We start from the raw sequence: 14,671 nt of genomic DNA on the forward strand, positions 1-14,671 counted from the left end.
ATATTTTTGGGGCGCCTGGGTGGCTCAGTTGGTTAAGCGACTGCCTTCGGCTCAGGTCATGATCCTGGAGTCCCGGGATGGAGTTCCGCATCGGGCTCCCTGCTCGGCGGGGAGTCTGCTTCTCCCTCTGACCCTCCTCCCTCTCATGCTCTCTGTCTCTCATTCTCTCTGTCTCAAATAAATAAATAAAATCTTTAAAAAAAAAATAAAATGTATATTTTTGTTAAGATCTGTTTTATGAAAGGGAGGACCCAAAACATAACACTTTCAATGAGGATCATGAGTTTGGGAGCCAATTTAGCATTTATTTTTCCCTCTGACAATAGTAGTTCATAAATCCACGTCTCTATCTAGATCACTTGGTGTATAGAATGACAGCAGTTGGGAAAACCTTTTATAGGTCATATCCCAGGGTTCCCTCCTCTCATTGCCTACGTTTCTAGTAGCAACAGTGTTGAGAAGCCTTAATTTAATGCTTAATCTAATCCTCCGGTATTGAGGAAGGCAGAGAAGTTTCTGTGAGGAGCGTTGTCTGAAAGATTTTTTCGTAGAGGCATGTTAAAAATGCTACTGGGAGTCTAGAAGAGGGGGCTGCTCCAGATATGTGAGTTCCGTTTTAATTTCGCTTGAAATCCTCGATGTGGGCGGAGGCGAGCGCCTGGATGCGCGGAGGGGCGCTGCAGCCCTGCCCATCGAGGGAACCGTCCGGGGTCAGATTGCCCCTTTCCCCGCCCACCCATCAGTTCTGGCAGCGCATGCGCTGAGCCGTGGGCTGGAGAGTTGTTGGTTGGAAATGGCGGCTGCAGGCTTAGTTGCTGTGGCCACGGCTGCAGAGTACTCTGGCCAAGTAGCATCGGGAGGTAACCTCTCCGGTGTTAACTGCGGCCCAAGCTCCGGGACAGGCCCTGGTCCTGGCCCGGGTTCGTGGAGCCGCTCCCTCGATCGAGCGCTGGAGGAGGCGGCAGTGACCGGGGTGCTGAGCCTGAGCGGCCGGAAACTGAGGGAGTTTCCCCGGGGAGCGGCCAACCACGACCTGACGGACACCACCCGGGCGGGTGAGTGGGGCATGGGGCATCCCTCCCGACCAGGGGCCTGGGGCGCGACCCAGGCCGCTCCAGCCGGTGGGAGGACTTGGGGGTAGTTCCAGCAACCGGTCCCATAGCGCCTGGTTGGGACCCGGGTAACGGGGAGAAGCCGACTGCCCCAACCCGGCCAGCCCCCCCAGGCCTGCGGGCCAGACCCCGAGCCTGGGGCGAGGCGGCGGACTGCAGCATCTCTCGGGGAAGAGGACCGTAGGGAGAGATGGGTAGTGTTTTACTCTCCTAGAAAATTTAACTTCTGCCGCTGCTGAGGTAGACCCTTGCCCCGCCCCGGCTTCTGCAGGCCCTTTCAGATTTGGGATGCCAGCTTTGCTAAGATTTGGGATTGTAGCTCTCTCTTAATAGATCAGAGCAGCACTGGTCACTGCGTTGTCGGGGAAGCGTTGATCTGAGCACTGACGTTTCTTCGAGAGTTGTTTTTAATGTGAACCCTAGGCTGTAACTTTTCTTTCTCTGCCTTTATCTGGTTGACTTACGAGAGTTAACTTGTGGAAATAACTAGAGCCAGCCTTCAGACTCCTATTACTTTCCTCTCTCCTCATGCCCTCCCAGAAAAGTTGAGGGAAGAAAAGATACGTTTATTGCCTACCGTGTCTGTATTTAATGCTTTTTAAAAATAAACATTACTTTGTTTTATACATATTTTTGAACACAGGAAAGGTAATAAGGAATTGGGTATTATTTGGTTTTCTTAGTTGTAGAGAACAATGTCTGGTGACTGAGGCGTTCAACATAATATGTTTTTCTTGTGTTTAAAATATAGCTTCCTCAGGGAGTAGATTAAAAACTGAGTCTATTCATGTTTAACACAAAGGAGGAAAAAAAATTCCTTATTCATGTTTGTATAGTATGATGTAGTTAGGTATTTGATTTTGATATAGTGGTTTTTTGCAATGAAAGAATGTATAGTACTTTGTGTCTTATATTTATTCCATTTTACTTTATTTTAAAATTTGATTTAATAATTTTCTATGTGCACTTATTAAAGATTGATGAGTATTACATATGATTCACTCGTGTTAGAAAAATAAATGGAACTGTTAAACTACTTCAAGAACCTTCTTTCCAGAGAAACTTTCACTCTAGTGTAAAATGGAAGAAAGTAAATGTCTAATTATTTAATCTCTTTTTCGAAACAGTTGTACTGAAGATAGTTTGTATTTTTTAGTGAATGTTATAAAAATTAAACTTTCTTGCTAAGGTAAATATGAGCAGCCACTTGCTTTTTGCATATGTTCTGATGGACAACATCTAAAATTGTCAGTCATACCCCAGATTTCCTGATTCTGTTCAGGAGATGGCTATATGGCATATGATTGTTCAGGAGATGGGTAATATAGTGATTTTATATTGGTGTGAGTCATTTCAGTATTACTACATTAAGCCTGAAGCTAAAGAACAAGTTGATTACAGGAGTTTATCTGGTTCATTATCTCACCTGCTTTCAAATAGTTCTAGGACTAACACGTTTTGCTTTTAAGAAATATTTTATTAATTAACAAAGAAAACCCAAAGCTATTTATGAAGAAAAATAACTAATCCTAATGAATTTTTCCCTTACTGTGCTCTGAATTAATTTTATTTAAAAAATTTTTTATTTTTTTATTTTTTATTTTTGGAGAGGGAGAGAGAGAATCTTAAGCAGGGTCCACACCCAGCATGGAGCCGACAGGCTCAGTCTCACAACCCTGAGATCCTTACCTGAGCCAAAATCAGGAGTTGGTTGCTTAACTAACTGAGCCTCCCAGGCACCCCTTAAATATTTTATTTTTAAATAATCTCTACACACAATGTGGCCTCAGACTCACGACCTCGAGATCAAGAGTCACACACTCTTCCAACTAGGGAGCCAGCCAGGTGCCCCTCTGAATTATTTTAAACAGATAATTTAATGTGGATATCATCATTTATTGAGTATACAGTGTGCTATTCATTGTTAGGTGTTTTAAAATACATTCCCTTGTTAAATGCTCAAACAACCAATGGACTAAGCATTATTATCCCCACTTTACATATGAAGAGGCACTGGGAATTTACAGATGAGGAATCACTCAGAGAAAGTCATGTAACTAGTATAAGTGGTAGAATTTCAGCCCAGGTCCATCTAACTCTTTTCTCTCTGCTATGCCACATAGCCTCCGAATGTTCAGATAGATATTACTATTGCTGTTTTTACAGTTAGTGAAATCAGGGTTTGGAGATATTAGATAATTTGCTCAAAGACCTGTAGCTAAAGGCCAGGAGAGGCAGTATTAGCCAGGATTTGAGCCTGGTTTGAGGTAACTCCAAAACCATAGTGTACCTGTAATATCAGGTACTTTGATGAATTCAGACACAACTTATGTTAGCTAAAATGTTTTGTTTAGATTCTTTAAAATTTAAAGCCAGGAAAATTATTTGAATATTTTATATATCTATATATCTATATATAATATAGATAGATATTATAATACCTGTATTATAGATAATATGTGATATATATTATCTATATATAATGTATATATCTGATATATATTATAATAGATATAGATATATATCAAAGTTGCCATGCAGTCTGTTCTCTCATAATGTATAGAATGTATCTGGTAGAGCTGCTGTCCTTCAAGAGTTTATATTCTAAGAAACAGCATATATTACCCATACCATTTATAATTTGACATGATTAGAATTCATCAGGAACATTTTCTTGAGGTTTTTCACTCTTGCTTGTTAAAAAAGGTAGATCTTTAGGAAAGGGGAAATATTTATTGGGGAATAGGTAACTTGATCCAGCAGACAAGGAAAATCTTAGAAGGAAATCATAGAAGACTTTTTGGGGCAGAAAGGATGTAGCTTGGATTTGGGTAGGCAGAAATAAGAAGGAAAGCCATTGTAGGCAGTGGTGGACAACATGCAAAAAAATCCTAGAGTATATGGCACATAAGTTAATTTTGCCAGTCCATTACGCATTCCTCTTTCATTTGATAACAATACTCCAGTTTTCCTAGGAAATCACCCCTCTTGGTTTTATGGATGCCCCGCCCCAACACAAGGGTGTGCACATGACTGAGGCAGGCCTCACCAATCTTATGTAGCCCATCCTTCTGGCTACAGTGATTGTTCAGAGATGGGCACATTTCCAGTCAGCACACATGACTGTTAATTCTGAATTTTTTTTTGGAGCTATTGAGAAAGAGGCATGCTTTGGACCCTGGGGTTGCTGAGAGAATACAGTGTGAGCCTGGAACTTACCAATAAATGGAAGGCAGAGCCAAATGATGGAAAGAGTGAGACCAAGTTCTGGTGATTGTGTTTGAACCTTTGGAATAATAGCCAGGCCTTAAGTTAGTGCTGTCCTTGAACTTTCAAATTATGCAAGCTAATAAATTCCCTTCTCTGCTTAATTTTTTTTTTTTAAAGATTTTATTTATTTCAGAGAGAGAGAATGAGAGAGAGCACATGAGAGGGGGGAGGGGCAGAGGGAGAAGCAGACTCCCTGCCGAGCAGGGAGCCCGATGCGGGACTCGATCCCGGGACTCCAGGATCATGACCTGAGCCGAAGGCAGTCGCTTAACCAACTGAGCCACCCAGGCGCCCCCTTCTCTGCTTAATTTGAGCAGAATTTTTTGATACAAAATCAAGAGTCCTGACTAATACTGTGAGACTGCTCTTGATAATATTGGGGTCAGGCCAGTTTGGTCAGAATAAATGGTTGGATTCGAGAGTATATGAGCTACCTTTTGTATATGTGGAAGCTAGATTGAGGATAGGTTTACTGGGATTGAGATAGGGAGACTAATCAACATTCATTCGTTGAACAAACATTTGTTAAGGAATTTGGCAGGTGCAGATGTACAAAGAGGACCAACACTTTCTGCCCTCAGAGAGCTCAGGGGATCTAATGGAAGAATAAATAAATAAATGTAAAGATTATTTGACTCATCTAGTAATAGCAAAACTTTTCTGTGTAAGGCATTATACTAGCTAATACAAAGGAAAAAAAGAAGAGGCTTTAACCTGTAAGAATTAAGAAATCTAGTAATCTAGTTGGGTGGCTGCAATAATAATCTAAATCTCTGAAGGAATGAAAAATAGAGATCATATTGGAAAATGAAAATGTACAAATGCTGATTGCATTTATTTTTTTTTTTAAAAAAAGAACAATGCATCGAAAATGACTGAGTTGTTAAATCTGGAGAACTAGGAAGATGGTGATGCATTGATAATAATAGCTAACATTTATTGAGCTGTTAGCATATTTCAGGTGTTTTTCCAAGCTGTATATGTAAAACATATACATACAGCAACGATATGAGTTGTAAGTACTATTTTAAACCCCATTTTACATACGAAAAAATGGAGACTCAGCATTAATTTGATCAAGGTTACACAGCTAATAAGTGATAAAACCGGGATTCAAATTCAGATACATCTAATCCTAAAACTTGTTTTTTGATCACTAAGCCATACTGATAAAGAAGTTTGCTGCACATAATTTCTTTGGTTTGCTTGATACCTTTAAAGGGGTTGGTAACCTATCTAGTTAATCCTGTGCAATGAATAGAAATGTAAATCTGGAGCTTTTTTTTTTTTTAATCTTTAAGTAAACTCTATGCCGAACGTGGGACTTGAACTCAGAACCCCGAGAAAGTTGCATGCTCTACCGACTGAGCCAGCCAGGTGCCCCTAAATCTGGAGCTTTAAGAGTGAAGTCCAGGGTACCCTATACATTTCAGAGACTCATAATGAAGAGTTTATGAGATTCTTAGAGAAACAGTACAGATTGCAAAAGTTGGTCACTTGCAATCACGGGATACACCAGCATTTACAAAGGCAAGAAGTAGAATCAGCCTGAGAAAAAAACCAGAAACAAAGTGCCATACTAGGCCTTTAACAGAATTCAAAGACTCCTAAAGCCGAAGGAACCATAATAACCATTTAAGTCATTTTACAAATGAGAAGCAGTCTCAGAGGTTAAATGATGTTTTTAAGGTTATATGGTGAGATGGTGCTGTTTCACACAAGGCAAATAGGGGTCATAGTTGAAGCTGTGAAAAATCTCTCCTGAGTAGAAGACAGAAAACAAGAAATTAAGGACTCAGCTTTGGGGAAAAGCCTATAGTGGAAGGCAGAAGGGAGAGACTAAGATTATACCAGAAAAGAAAACAAATTTTAGATGTAGTGGGTGAGCCAAGATAATGCAGTGTTACTAAAGCCACAAGAATTGAGACTTTCAAGAAGCGGATGCTTATTTCCTAGGTAAAGAAGAATGAGGATTGCTAAAAGGCAATTTAATTTTTCAAGGAAGCAGTCTGTAAAATTATGATTTCATTAGTTTTTTTTTTTTAAAGATTTATTTATTTGTGAGAGAGAGAATGAGAGAGAGAGCACATGAGAGGGGGGAGGGTCAGAGGGAGAAGCAGACTCCCCGCTGAGCAGGGAGCCCGATGCGGGACTCGATCCAGGGACTCCAGGATCATGACCTGAGCCGAAGGCAGTCGCTTAACCAACTGAGCCACCCAGGCGCCCCGATTTCATTAGTTTTTGAAATATGCAGTGGAGTGTAGGTCTTAAGTGGAAATCATATTGCTCTTGGATTCTTATGTATATTTTGTATCAACCACAATATATATGCTGTGAATTTTTCTTGAGTAGTGCTGCTGTTCAATGGGTAGCTACTAGCTGTAGGTGGTTAAAAATTTAGGGGCGCCTGGGTGACTCAGTTGTTAGGCGTCTGCCTTCGGCTCAGGTCATGATCCCAGGGTCCTGGGATTGAGCCCCGCATCGGGCTCCCTGCTCAGTGGGGAGCCTGCTTCTCCCTCTCTCACTGCCCCTCTCCCTGCACTTGAGCTCTTTTTTTTCTCTCTCTCTCTGTTGAATAGATAGGTAAAATCTTAAATAATAATAATAAAGTTAAACATTTAAATTTGGTTCCTCAGTCACACTAGCTGCATTTCAAGTGCTCAGTAGCCACGTGTGTCATTGGACACAGCACATTAAACAGATCCACTTCCTGTCATATTGGACAGCGCAGACAGTAGAACCTTTCCATCATTACAGAAAGTTATGTTGGACAGTGATGTTGGGGCATACTGTTTTGACTAGAAATTGAAATTTGTTTTCTATATTATTTATTTTCTAAATCATATTCCTTTTGGCAAAGTTTTTCTATATCCATGAAGACAGTAAGCCACCATGGTGTGTAGGGCTAAAAACACTGTGCAATAATGGTGAGAAGGCAGAGGCAAAGAGAGGAGGTGGCAGCAAATGGGGTCTAATCATAATTACATGATCCTTGGGAGCATCTTAGTGTTGGGGGGGATATATAATTTTTTCTTTCAGAAATAAGATCTTGTTCACAGAGACTGCCTATTTTTAAGCATGTCATCTTTGTTAATAGAGGTGTTAATATATATTTGATGCATTTTGCCACCCACTGAGCGTTAGGTGTTCAAATCAGGAAGAATATTCTAAGAGCCTCAGAAATGAAGAAAGAGTAGAAAACAATAAAGCTAATTTTATTTGATTAATGAGACCAGTTCAGGTTAGTAGACTTTAAAAATCATTTCTTCTGATTTTACAGGTTTTACATGTTCATTGTGGTATGAAAAGTTTTAAAGAAGACATTAAAGATCATTCATAATTCCACTAACCAGAGATGAATTTAGTAGTGAACACTGGTTGGAACGCTTCCAAACATTTTCTTCATAAATGTACACATTCTTGAGAGTCAGACTCTTGGTTTCAGCTCAGGTCATGATCTCCAGGGTTGTGAGGTGGAGCCCCACATAGGGCTCTGCCCTCAGCAGGGTGGGGCGGTCAGCTTGTCCTTCACTCCCCTCTGCCCCTCCCCCCGCACATGCTCACTCTCTCTCTAGAATAAATAAATAAAATCTTTTAAAAAAATGTGAACATTCTTACTTTTTAAAATATAAAAATGGGATCATGAAAGGCTATATCATCTAATTTTTTTTCGCTGTATGAGATACAATACCAGAAAATAGAGATCTTTAGCATAATTTTTATTTTTAAGATTTTATTTATTGGGTGCCTGGGTGTCTCAGATGGTTAAGCGTCTGCCTTTGGCTCAGGTCATGATCCTGGGGTCCTAGGATTGAACCTCACATCGGGCTCCCTGCTCAGCAGGGAGCCTGCTTCTCCTTCTCCCTCTGCTGTTCCCCCTGCTTGTACTCTCTCTCTAATAAAAAAATAAAAATAAAAAGTATTTATTTATTTATTTGAGAGAGATTGAGCATGTGCACACACACAGGAGCAGGGGCGGGGTGGATGGAGAGAGAGAGAGAATCTTGAGCAGACTCTGCCCTGAAGTCCCTGCGTATGGAGCCAGCAGGGTTGGATCTCATGACCCTGGGATTATGACCTGAGCCGAAACGAAGAGTCCCTCGTTTAATTGACTGAGCCACCCAGGTGCCCCCAGTAGCATAATTTTTAATGGTAGTACACTGTACAGATACACTGTCATTTAATTTACCCTCTTGATGTACATTGTGATTACTTTCAACTTTCACTGTTACATACGGTATTCCTGAGAATAGCCTAGTAGGTGTATATTTGCAAACTTGCCCAATTATTTCCTCAGGATAAATTCCTAGAAATATAATTGATTGGCTAAAAGGTGTGCACAATTTTGGGTTTTTTTTATACACATTGTAAAATTGTCCTTCTAAAGATTTTATCTGTTTATTTGACAGAGAGAGACACAGCGAGAGTAGGAACACAAGCAGGGGAGTGGGAGAGGGAGAAGCAGGCTTCCTGCCAAGCAGGAAGCCCGACGTGGGCCTCGATCTCAGGACCCTGGGATCATGACCTGAGCCGAAGGCAGACGCTTAATGACTGAGCCACCCAGGCGCCCCTAAAATTGTCCTTCTAGAAGGATTGTTCAGCTTAGACTTGTATCAACAATGCATGAGTTGTCTTTACTTTGCACCCGCTGATCTCATTCCTTTTGATCTGTGTCATTCTGATAGGTGAGAGATGATACCTCTTCATTCTGTACTCAGTGCATCTTGAAGAATGTAATTTTTTCTGCAAGAAGAAAATGAATTCAGGGAGAAAAGATTTACTTTTTCTGTTTCTATCTTGTGTCATAGAACCAGCTGGTAGCAAAGAATTGGGAGCTCTTTGTGCTTATATATAACCCGTATATATTTAATTTGAACTGCTTTATAATTGTAAGAATAACACATGTTTACTGTGGAAAATCTGATAAAATAATACACAAGGGAGGGAAAGGGAAAGGGAATGGTACTACTAAATAGATAACCACTGTGGACATTTTGACATATTCTTCCAGGCTTTTGTTAATTTGTTTTTTCTTCCAGGGTTTTTTTTCTTTTTTTTTTTTTAAATGCATGTACATATATATTGAAGAACATGGTATCAGCTTTTTGTAGTTTACTTTTTTCCATCTTATAGCATTTAGAAATATTGTATCATGTCTGTTAACATTTTCTTATAAAAGAACTTTAATAGCTGCAGAGTATTTAATTAAATCTTTGTATTTAGCCAGATCCTTTTTATTGGGCATTTAGGCGATTTCAAATTTTTCATTATTGTAAATAACACTATGAACATTTTAAAATATAATTCTTTGCTTATATCTCTTATTATTTCCTTTGGGTTAATTCCTAGAAGTGGAATTGTTCTAACAAATAATATGCAATTTTAAAAACTTAAACAGTGGGGCGCCTGGGTGGCTCAGTCGTTAAGCATCTGCCTTCGGCTCAGGTCATGATCCCAGGGTCCTGGGATCGAGTCCCATATCGGGCTCCCTGCTTAGCGGAGAGCCTGCTTCTCCCTCTCCCGCTCCCCCTGCTTGTGTTCCTGCTCTTGCTGCCTCTCTCTCTGTCAAATAAATAAATAAGATCTTTAAAAAAATAAAAAAATAAAAACTTAAACAGTTTACAAACAAAATTTCAAAAGCGGTTCCTCATAGAAATAGTGTTACATATTGTATGTAGCCTGGCTGGGTTTATAGGCCACACACATAAAAACCTAGTATTTTTTTCCGAAACATGAAAGTTGGCTTAACTCACATTTCAAACCTGTTTATACCTAAAAGCTATGGTCTCCCACGTATCTCTCTCTCTGTATAAAGATTGGAGTACCTCTCACCTCAGAGAAGGTCTGGGGTGCAGAGCTTGAAATTGCTTCAGTAGGGAACTCGAAATTTGAAGTCTTGGAATTTTCTTAAGAATTCCACTCTATATTTTCATGCTTGTTTTGATAAGAAATATGTGGCTTCAAATTACCAGCCATTAGGATAAACCAAACCAAATAAGTTTCTGTATGTTTATTCTGTTGTTTTTCTCTAACACTGCCCCCCCTGCCAATTCATATCCCAGTTTCAGAAGTATGGATATAATATTGTATATACCACTATTCTTTGTAACAAAGTTGCTATGAAAATACGCATATTGAATTGGAATGTGGGATATGAAGAATACTTCTCAGGAAATAACATTCATATCCCTCTTACAACTTTACCTCTATTTGAAATGAGAAATCCTATAGCTCTAATATATTCTTATCCACACACTTCTTCCTTTCTCCTCTGCCTGACAAGCAGCCCAATTCTTATATTATACCAACACAATAGGGAAGACACCTAGGTGGCTCAGCTGGTTACTTGTGGGACTCTTGGTTTCTGCTCTGGTCATGATCTCAGGGTCATGAGATTGAGCCTGCATGGAGCTCTGGCCTCAGCATGGAGTCTGCTTGAGATTCTCTCCCTCTCTTTCCCCTTCTGCCCCTTCCCCTGCTCGCACCTATATGCTCTTTCTCAAATAAATAAATAAATAAATAAAATCTTAAAAAAAACAATAGGGAAGACTGAGGTAAAAAGACCTGTTATTTATCAACACACACACACATGCACACAGGCACGCATGCTTTATATAGTTGGGCAGAGACCATGGGGAAATCATGGCTGTTGGGTATAAAGGCATCTGAAATAAGATTTAAATTTGTTTCAGGGGGAAATCTGGACTCTACTGGCATTTTTTTAAAATAGGAAGGGTGAATTGTAGGATGGCACCTTCAGGTGGGTTCAGATGATATGTCTTGGATCACCACTAAATCAATGTTGAGACTAGAGGAACGGCAGCAGTACACCATAGTGTACTACAAGGGGCCAAGGATTTCTCAGGCTCTGTTTCTTTCTACTGTGCTTGTATCTGTGGGCTGGATGGTTAATGTTATCAAATATAACATGAAATACGACTTTTGAGGAGTATCATACATGTTCGTTACTTTTTTTTTCAGTTTACTTAGGAAACAGTTATTCCACTCAAGCTTAGAAAAAAATATGGTAAATATGGTAATTCACACAAAGGAACATTATTTTGAGTTCCTGAAGTAGCCAGCAATATCAAATGCAATGCAACTAATTTTAGAATCATAACTAGTCCTAAAAATTTAAGATTTTTCCTTATTCACTTTTAACTTTCTTCCTCGCTCTTTTAAATTTCTAGAGTTTTATTATTTGAAGAAAATCTCTCCCCCCCCCTTTTTTTTTAAAGTAGGCTCCACACCCAGTGTGGAGCCCATGCTGGGGCTTGAACTCATGATCCTGAGATCAAGACTTGAGTTGAAATCACGAGTCAGATGTTTAACCGACTGAGCTACCCAGGTGTCCCTGAAGAAAGTCTTAAACCAAGGATTTTAACTGATTTATTAAACTTATTTCTTACAAAAACTAAGTAATAGATGTTTTCCATTAAAAACAGGTTTTAAACTTTTTTTTTCAAGATTTTTACTTATTTATTTGAGAGAGAGAGAACATGAGCAGGGAGGAGGAGCAGAGGGAGACGCAGACTCCCGCCCTAAGCAGGGAGCCCGATGCGGGCTCCATCCCAGGACTCCAGGATCACGACCTGAGCTAAGGCAGATGCTTAACCAACTGAGCCATCCAGGCGCCCCTAAATACAGATTTTAAAAAATGATCTCACATCATAGAGAAGATAAACCATAGAATAAAGAAAAGATTTCGAGTAAACACACCAAACAAACGATATCTAGAATATGTATAGAATTTCTACGAACAAGAAAACAACCCAGTAGAAAACTGAGGAGACATTTAAGCTGGTACGTACTAAAGATGAATCCCAAATGACTGATAAATATGTGAAAAAATACTCAACCTTATTTGTAATCAAAGGAATGGAAAGACCAAACCGAGGTACTATTCAAAAAACTGACAATACCAAATAGTGGAAAAAGGTAAAGCATTGGGGATATACATACAAGGCTGATGGGAATGTTAATTGATACGTTGACTTTGGAAAATACTTAGCAAAATTGAAAATACGCATACTCTATGACCCAGAAATTCCAGACTCTGAGATGTAAATGCCAAAGAAACTTGTGTATAAGTATACCAGGATATATTAGTTTAAAACAACACCCATTTATTATCTTACAGTTTTATAGGTCAGAAGACTGGACTCAGCTGAGTTATCTACTCAGGGTCTCACAAGGTCAAAATCAGTGTGTTGGACAATCTGGGGATTTGGGGGAAGGTATTTGCTTCCAGGATCATTCAAGGTTTGGCAGAATTCAGTTCCTCACAGTTATAAAACTGAGGTCTCTATTTTCTTGTTGGTTGTCTGCTTCAGGTCACTGTGGCATCTTGGAGGCTACCTGCATTCCTTACAGTGGCCCTCTCTACCTTCAAGCCAGCAGTGGTGTGTCAAATACTCATGCTTAGAATCATTGACTTCTGCTACCAGCCAGAGGGCTCGTGTGATGAGACTGGGTCTAACCAGATTATCTCTCTTTAGTTTAATTCAAAGTCAATTGATGAGTAACTTTGATTGTATCTGCAAAATCCCTTCTGTCACGTATGGAACATAATCAGAGTATATTTCATATTTATAGTCCCAGGGATTTGGGTAGGAAGTCTTGGAGGACCATTTTAGGATTCCGCCTACCATAGAGAGTTCTGTCTTTTTCTCTTTTTATTGCACAATACCTAGTACAGTGTCAAATGCCCTTTGAGAATTTATTGAGTGGATGGGTGGATGGATTAATTGATAAGTGAGTGAATGAGACAGTTAAAACAGGAATGATTGAGTCTATTCACTTTCTTAGCTTTGAAAATGACTGACTTCTGTGTGACTTGGTTTAGTGGACACTCTTGGGACTTCAGTGATAAAGTAGAATTCAGTCAAAACATTCTCAAGGATAATAGCAGTGAATATATTTCCCTTTGATATCAAAGTCAAGCATTCAGACCCTCTTTAATTGGTGTCATAGAGGGTAAGAGAGATGGTGTTACATGTGTTAAAAGTCAGTCCCTTGGGGCGCCTGGGTGACTCAGTCATTTAAGTACCCAGCTCTTGATTTCGGCCAGGGTCATGATCTCAGGGGCCTGAGATTGAGCCCCCCTTAGGGCTCCGGGCTCAGCAGGGAGTCAGCTTGAGGATTCTCTCTCCTCTCTCCCTCTACCCCTACCCCTGCTCTTATGCTCACTCTCTCTCAAATAAATAAATCTTTAAAAAAAAAAAAAATCCTTCAAAATATAACCAGTGGCAGTGAGAATTTCTAGGTCTGTGCAAAATTTCAAAGTAGGATCTTGATTTGCTAATAAAAGAAATTTTAAACTCCTTACAGTGAAGTAGGCTTTCCATATATGTTCAGTATTTATAAGTGATAATTATGCAAGTCTTCAGTTGTCTAAGGAAAACCTTAGCCTAGTAACTATGTGATGTTTTTTCTTAGTAACATTGTGATTTCTGGCCATCTATTATCAAGTGACAAACCTCAGGGTCCTGGGATTGACCCCTAAGTCGGGCTCCCTGCTCCGCGGGGAGTCCGCTTCTCCCTCCGCCCCTCCCCCCATTTGTGCTTTCCCTCTCTCTGTCAAATTGTAAAGATTTTATTTATTTATTTAACAAAGAGAGACACAGCCAGAGAGGGAACACAAGCAGGGGGAGTGGGAGAGGGAGAAGCAGGCTTCTCATGCAGCAGGGAGCCCCATGCGGGGCTCGATCCCAGGACCCGGGGATCATGACCTGAGCCACTCAGGTGCCCCTAAAAATTTTTTTAATTGAAGTGTAGTTGACATACATTGTATTAGTTTCAGGTGCACATCATAGTGATTCAGCAATTCTATACATTACTCAGTGCTCACAATAAGTGTAGTCACCATACCACATTATTACAGTATTATTGACCATATTCCCTATGCTGTACTTTTCATCCCCATGACTTATTTTATAACTGGAAGTTTGTACCTCTTAATTCCCTTCACTTATTTTGCCCATCACTCCACCCTCCTCCCCTCTGGCAACCACCAGTTGTTCTTTGTATTTAGGAGTCTGTTTCAGTTTTGTTTGTTTGTTCATTTTGTTTTTTAGATTTCACATATAAGTGAAATCATACAGCATTTATCTTTCTCTGACTGACCTATTTCACTTAGCACAATATCCCCGAGCTCCATTCATGTTGTAGCAAATGGCAAGATCTCATTCTTTTTTTTTTTAAGATTTTATTTATTTATTTGACAGAGAGAGACACAGTGAGAGAGGGAACACAAGCAGGGGGAGTGGGAGAGGGAGAAGCAGGCTTCC

General features: G+C 39.9%; 1 protein-coding gene across 1 annotated transcript in view; it reads left to right on the forward strand.

Moving 5' to 3' along the window:
• The first annotated feature begins 747 nt into the window (after positions 1–747).
• The window catches only part of LRCH3 (leucine rich repeats and calponin homology domain containing 3), a 109,486-nt gene continuing 95,562 nt past the window's right edge, over positions 748–14,671 (forward strand). The window contains exon 1 of the mRNA XM_081814631.1: positions 748–1,055. Within this exon, the coding sequence (XP_081670757.1) occupies positions 794–1,055 (262 nt within the window). The 5' untranslated portion in view covers positions 748–793. The remainder of the gene's footprint in view (positions 1,056–14,671) is intronic.

Source organism: Leptonychotes weddellii, chromosome 1, assembly GCF_054177405.1.
Source record: "Leptonychotes weddellii isolate Sample4059 chromosome 1, ASM5417740v2, whole genome shotgun sequence".
Taxonomy (NCBI): Eukaryota; Metazoa; Chordata; class Mammalia; order Carnivora; family Phocidae; genus Leptonychotes; species Leptonychotes weddellii.